This window comes from Melopsittacus undulatus, chromosome Z, assembly GCF_012275295.1.
Source record: "Melopsittacus undulatus isolate bMelUnd1 chromosome Z, bMelUnd1.mat.Z, whole genome shotgun sequence".
Classification (NCBI taxonomy): Eukaryota; Metazoa; Chordata; class Aves; order Psittaciformes; family Psittaculidae; genus Melopsittacus; species Melopsittacus undulatus.
Genome location: NC_047557.1, coordinates 49,201,622 through 49,208,909, shown reverse-complemented (window position 1 = coordinate 49,208,909; position 7,288 = coordinate 49,201,622). Strand labels below are relative to the sequence as shown.

Sequence of the window (7,288 nt, the reverse complement as noted above, 5' to 3'; positions counted from 1 at the left end):
CTCTACAGTGTGTTATCCAGATATTAAAAGGCATAATGTCTCAAAATGATAACTTCAAAATTACATGTTTTTTGCACAACAGAATTTCAGCAATTTGTGTATATTTTCTTGTTACATTGAGATGTTACAGGAAAATATTTTAGTTTTAGCTAATCATGCTTTCTAAGGAGATTCTTTTTCTTCCATGTGAGTCCCACCAGAAGAAAATTAAACTTCTGTCGTGGTTTAAATCAAGCCCACACACAGCTCGTTCATTCACACCCCCCTTCGTTCCCCCAACTCCCGGAGAGTTAGGAAGGAGAATCCAAAGAATGTAGCCCCCACGGACTGAGATAAGAACGGTTTAATAGCTAAGGCACAACACAAATCAGTACTGCCATTACTACTACAAATAATGATGATACAGCCAATAACAAGTGAAGAGAATACAACACCTCACCAGCTACCGACCCATAACTCACCCCACCCTGCCCGACTGAGCACTGACCGATACCTCCTCCATCCCCGCAGAGCTCCAGCCCTTCCCGGTCTCTCCCGGTTACATCCTGCGTATGATGTGTTATGGTATGGAATACCTCTTTGGCTAGCCTGGTTCAGGTGTCCTGTCTCTCCTTCCTCCCTGCCTCCCTCCTTCCCTGGCAGAGCATGAGCTCAGAAAAGGCCTTGGACAAACCAAACATTTGAGCAGTAACTCAAAACATACTTGCTATCAGCAACCGTTCCCAGCCCAAAAGTCAAAACACAGCACTGCACTATCTACCAAGAAGGAGAAAAATGACTGCTACTGCTCAAACCAGGACAACTTCTTTATATTTCATTATTGGGTCATACCATATACTGAGGCATCAAAATGTTTTCTGTTGAAGAGAAATTGAGCAGAATAATTACAGTATACTAAATAATTTAGGGCTCAGTGATTTGTCTGTGGTATGAGGTTATGAGTTCTGTTATGTAAGGGGTAAAATAGATTCCAGCTTATGACATGTAAAAGGAAGCTGATTAACAGTTACATTTATTCCTATACTATTTACTTAACATAAATGTCACTACATTTAAAATATAGGAGTTTTTAGAGGTTTTTTAGAGTTAATATTTGGAATGGCCTTAATTAAGTTTCCTTCACAGAATGAATTTACCACTTGCAAGTGTGTCCTATGTTAATAATTTTAATCTCATAATAACATACACTTTTCCCAGACAGCTATTGCTTTATTCAATGCACATGGTAGCTCATGTTTACTTAAAACTTAAGTAGTTTGTGTTACACTCATTGACCCATGCATGCAGAAAATTTATCTTTGCTGCTGATATTAATTAGTTAACATGAATTTGACTCAGAAAAATTCATCAAATGTGTCTGATAAGTTTTAAGGGTTCAATTTTTCAGCATCCCACTTAGCATAGCATATAAAGCATGGCTCCCCATGACTTAATCTATAGTTGTTTGTTTAATAACCTAATCAAGAGTCTAAGAGCGTCTTAAAGTCAAAGGTTAGGCATATAGCTTGGCTAAATCACTCAATTTGGGGAGAGCATAAGGAATTAATCTAGCATCACGCAGGAATTGTGGCACAGGCAGTGATCAAATCCAGCTCCAGTATTGCTTCACCTGCATGCTGTGACTTTTTCATTGTCTAATGTAATTTCCTGCCTCAGCTCACCCATTATTATACAAATGAGAGAATTACTGAAAAGCAACTTACAGAAATACAGAAATTTCCTTCCTCCCTAGGGGAGGATGACAAGACGCAAATTAATCTTAACCTTACAAAGAAACTTAGATAATGAGTTCAGAGGATTGATATAATTTCTGTGCACAGTTTAGAGAAAGAGGGACAATTCAGACATCACAAAACCACAATTTTTCTTTAATGTATCAGAGTTATTACATTAGGATCTTGCCCATCATTTCTGTTCTTTAGGATTAGCAGCACTGGTAAGATCTAAAGCAGCACTGGTAAACATCTAAATTCTTCCTTCACTGGTATCATGACTAATGTCTTTGATGTGCCAGTCACTAGACATGTTAGTAAATGCAATCTCCTGCTCACTTGCTTGTCTGATTTTCAACTCACAGCACAGTATATTTAAAATACATCTCTCTCATTCACAGGTTATTCTGTATTTAGATTCCTTTGGTGCTCTATCAATTACCTACTACCTACAGCTTTTTCTTTCACTCTCATCAGTATACACAGAGCTTCACATAGATCTAACTCTTGGAGTACTTCTGTAGTAATTTCTTGCCACATCTGCACTACATGGCAAAACGCTTCCCCTTTAGCTTTCTTTCTCCCTTCCTCAAACTAATCATTGTAAACCAGAGTATCTCTAAACCTCCCTCTATCTTCTTCTTTCAAATCAACATGTAAGGATAGCTCACAGACTTTCTCTTTATTTATTATGCACATTTACATAGCATTTAACAATGCTAAACTCTGGTCAACCAAGTAACGGTATGGTTGGTTTTTTATGTTAGCTCAAGAACAGGCTACAGTAGCATTTAATTTAGTTATTGTTTATTAAGAAACAACCAAATGGCCAAATAAAACAAACAAAAACCAACAAAAAACCAACCAAACAAAAAAAAAGCCACAAAAAAGAACAAAAAAAGAAGGCACAAAAAAAGAACAACAACAACAACAAAAAAAGAACACCACAAGACATTGGCCCAAGCTTTCACCTAAGGAAAGCCAGATAAAATTCTAACTCCTCACAAAACATGTTTCTGATTAAGGGAGTGGAACATCTCCCTTATGAGGAGAAGCTAAGGGAGCTGGGTCTCTTTAGCTTGGAGAAAAGGAGACTGAGGGGTGACGTCATCAGTGTTTACAAATATGTAAAGGGTGGATGTCAGGATGATGGAGCTAGGCTTTTTTCAGTGATATCCAGTGACAGGACAAGGGGCAATGGGTGTAAACTGGAGCATAGGACATTCCATGTGAACATCAGGAAGAACTTCTTTACTGTGAGAGTGACAGAGCACTGGAACAGGTTGCCCAGGGGGGTTGTGGAGTGTCCTACGTTGGAGATATTCAAGGACCACCTGGACAAGTTCCTGTGTGATGTACTCTAGGTTACCCTGCTCTTGCAGGGGGGTTGGACTAGATGATCTTTCCAGGTCCCTTTCAACCCTTGTGATTCTGTGATTCTGTGAAAGAAGTGACGCTCAGCAGTTGCAAAACTGCAAAACTAAATAATTCTGTCTTCCGTTAATGTCCATCTGTATAGGATAGATGGTAAATACCTCCACTATACCTTACAAGTAAGGAACTGTCTTTTGTAGGTGTACATGTATATGGAATACAACACATAATACCTCCACTACACCTTGCAAGTAAGTAACACTACTGCATCAATAAAAAAACTATCAGCCCACTGCCACTATTGCCTTTAAAGAATCATGAAATCTATTTGTAATCTAGTTTTACACTATTTAGTTTGAATTTGTTTCCAGTATATGTCCAGACAGCATTCATATAGCAAAGCAGTGTCTGTATATTCTTAATCTAATCAGGCCTCAGTCTTAGTGGTAAACCAGGAAATAACACTAGTACTAGAGACAGCTGAGAACAGAACTCAGCATTTCAAGCATTTGTTCTCTATTCCCTTGGGGCAAAGTCAAATGTGTTAGTCTAGATTTAAAAATTTATGCTAAAAGTTAGTCAAAACAAGAGAGTTTTGAGCTAAAACCGACTGTTCTGCAGTTGGAGCTGACAAAGACCACTCACAATTTAACACAATTTGACTATGCAACGACCTAAAGAAAAGATGTCCAGTAGTAAGGAGCATTCTTAGTTTTGAAAAGCAGTTTAAGAAGCTGTTGCCTGCCATTTCTCAACATGTTTGTTGCTGTCTCACCCACATTTCTCCCTGATCCTCTCATTCAATTCTCGGTGCTTAATGGGACCACAGGAAAGACAGTTCATATGATTTCCAGGATTTTAAGGAGCTAAGATTTTTTTTTTTTCAAATGACATAAAGTAATGAGCATAAAGCTGAGTTTTGGCTTGAATCAAATGGCCAGAATTAAAATTCCATCATTTCTTGTGTCCATCAGTTTCCAGAGCAGAAAAAAACAGAATAAACTGAGCTTTTCCTGTGAAGATTACTGGGGAACTGGTAAACAATGTACTTCAAAAGCTCCTTTCTCTCAGCGATAAAGTACTGTTTCGCCAACTGCATGACATGAAATGTATGCCAAAATGCATGAGAAAACAAGGATCTGTTGTTTCAGTTCTGCAGTAACTTTTTCAAACATTAAGCAAGGCAGTGTGCACTTTGATTTAGAGTTATTTACAAGTTGAGTTTGTAGAGCAGAAATCTGTATCACATTTACAGGGGAATGTCTTGTAATAACACAATAATTTGAGGAATCTATTTGCAGCATTTGAATTAAATCACTTGAGTTCTTTATTAGTTCCATGTTTTTCTATCACCTATTGGGTAACAAGAGAGCACTGGCATATGTGATATTCTGGAACATTGTTGTTATCCTCCACAGGTGAGAGGGCAGGTTTGTCCCTTTATGAGTCATTTGTGCTGTGGTTTAATCAGAGTGTGGGCCTCCTGGGCTTGCCAGAAACAATGCATTTGTTATTCTGATTGCCTGGAAACTGTTCTTCATTATCTGTACAGATCATCCTTTCAGCTCTTTTGCAGCTGTTGCTTCCTCACCCATGAACATTTTCACTGACACTTCAATGACACCAATTTTCTTGCTTCTGTGATAAAGCTTCTAAAAGATGCTAAAGAGATCCTTATACATAAAGAGAACGACTTGGGCAGAAGTAGGGAAGAAGCCAGTGACTGAGTACCACACAGCCACTAACTTGCTCACACACTGACTCCACCCCCACAAAGTGGAATGGGGAGAATCAGGAAATAGAAAGTAAAACCCATGGGATGAGGTAAGAACAATTTAATAATAGGGTACAGTATTATACTACTAAAAATGAAAAGGGAAATAACAAAGAGATATAAAACCAAAAGGAAAAAAAACCTCAACAACAATCAAAACCCCCAACCAAACAACAGTGATGCACAATACAATTGCTCATCACCCACTGACCCAGCACTTTGCCTGGTTGAACCTCATCCCACTGGCCACAGCCCAGTGATCCAGCATGTGCAGATCCTTCTGCAGAGCCTTCCTACCCTCCAGCAGATCATCCTAATGTCATCCACAAATTTACCACACTTGATCCCCTCATCCAGATCATCAGTGAAGATAATAAACAACACTGGCCCTAACATTGAGCCCTGACTAGTGACCAGTCGCCAACTGGATATGATACCATTTACCACTATTCTTTGGGCTTTGCCATCCAGCCAGTTTCCAACCCAGTAAAAAATACACCTGTCCACACCATGAGAATCCAATTTATCCAGCAATAGAGTAAAGGAGGATTCTGGAAAGACCCTAGTGATGAGTTGCTGTTACTATTCAGGCTTTACTACTCTGTTCAGGGCTTCTACTAATACTTGTGCTAGTCAGCTTCAAAAGAAGGTTAGCATACCCCTTCAGATATGGGATTCCCTCCAAGATATTCATAAAGTTTAATGAGAGTCTGTAAGAAGTATCCTCTGGTATATAAATTTCTGTTTTGTCCAGAGGTGACATCCCTTGCTGACTCCAAAGTGCACAAATAACAGAGCAAACTGGCTTAGCGCCTAAAGACCACCAAGGCCAAAGTGTCAGCTTTCAGATCTCACAATTAAGACATGTCATGGTCTACGTAACTCCAGACTCAGCTGAACTAAAACAGATAAGCCCTATGTTACACACTGAGCCACCGGAGTATTCTGCACATCAGCAGGTCACCAAGAGCAACAGCAGTGGATGCCGAGCCACCAGCATGTTGAAGTGCTTGGGGTACAGATCGCTGCAGCATCGGGATCAGTACCATGCCCAGGTGTGACTGCTCCAAGGCATACTTCCCTTAGGACACAGGTGATATTTGCATGCTGTACTAACCCTCAGCCTTGGTCCAGCCCCATTTCCAGGGGGACAGAGCAGCTCCCTAAGGTAGTTGCTAGACCCGGGGTAGTTGCAGTGCTGTTCTCCTCAGTCTTAAGCTACTCCGGAGGCCCGGGTGGGGTGTGAGCACGGGCAGCGGGCTACCTGGGCCGCTATGGTGACAGCGCCTGGACACCGAGCCTCAGGGACCAGCGGTGGTAACTGACTTCTCATTACGGTGGGGGGTCCATCGCTGTGCCACCGCCTTACCGAACCTTCCCGGCTCCCGGCGGTGGAGTGAGGTGAGAGAGCACACCCCTTCTCACACAACCGGCTCAGGGAACAGCCGCCGCGCCCGCAGCAGCCCAGTGGGGCCCGTGCGGCGGGAGCCTCGCCTCGCCTCGCCTCACTGGTTCGCCCTCCCTCGCCGCTCCCGCTGGGGCCTGTCGCATGCAAGTGCCCAGCCCACCGCAGCGGGGGTAGGCTGAGCCCGGCGGGCGGCTCCGGCAGGCGGGGCGGTAGCTGTGGCTCCCCAGCTCCCCTGCAGCTGCCTGGCGGGGAGCTGCTGCGGGCTTCTGCGGGCGGTATCGCACTGCCCTACAGGAGGAGAGGGTAGGAGAAGCCCCAGCCTTTGCCGGCTTTCTCTGCAGACTCGGCACTCTGCCTGTCCGCTTCCCGCGTCCCGGCTCGTGTGTCAAGCCGCCTGGCTGTAGGGAAATGAGTGGCTGGGACGACCTTTATCCGCTCCTAGTGCTGCCCTCCTGGGTACCGGGCGCTGCCGCCGGAATTGTCTCCATGTACCTCATCCAGAGGGTCATCTTTCCCTACTTCTGGGCAGACCTGAGGTACCTGCTGAAAGTACTGATATATGGGCTGAGAGTGGAGAGGTACCGGCTGCAAGGGAGGATTTTCACCATCCTGGACAAGTTTGTGAAGCTGGCTGAGAAGCAACCTCATAAGCCGTTTCTCATCTATGAAGGGAAAGTGCACACCTACCAGGACGTAGACAGGAAAAGTAACAGGGTAGCACAGGTGTTCCTACACCATGGGGCTCTGAAGAAGGGCGACACAGTGGCCTTGCTGATGGCCAACGAGCCAGACTTCATCCATGTGTGGTTTGGACTGTCCAAGCTGGGCTGCGTGGTGGCTTTTCTCAACTTCAATGTCCGATCCAGATCTCTTCTGCACTGTGTCAGTAGCTGCGAGCCCAAGATACTTGTCGTGGGAGCAGGTACAGTATATACCTACTCTGTGCATCCAGAGTTTAATGTCACATATCCCCTGTGACTGTCTCTCCAGCTTTATTGAAAACCTGCTTTTAAGATTTTC

The 7,288-nt window shown here is 43.2% G+C and overlaps 1 protein-coding gene across 1 annotated transcript in view; it reads left to right on the top strand.

Moving 5' to 3' along the window:
- Positions 1 to 6,572: 6,572 nt before the first annotated feature.
- LOC101881547 (long-chain fatty acid transport protein 6) overlaps positions 6,573 to 7,288 on the top strand; it is a 37,581-nt gene continuing 36,865 nt past the window's right edge. Inside the window, exon 1 of the mRNA XM_005154900.2 lies at positions 6,573 to 7,190. Coding sequence (XP_005154957.1) covers positions 6,677 to 7,190 — 514 coding nt within the window. The 5' untranslated portion in view covers positions 6,573 to 6,676. The remainder of the gene's footprint in view (positions 7,191 to 7,288) is intronic.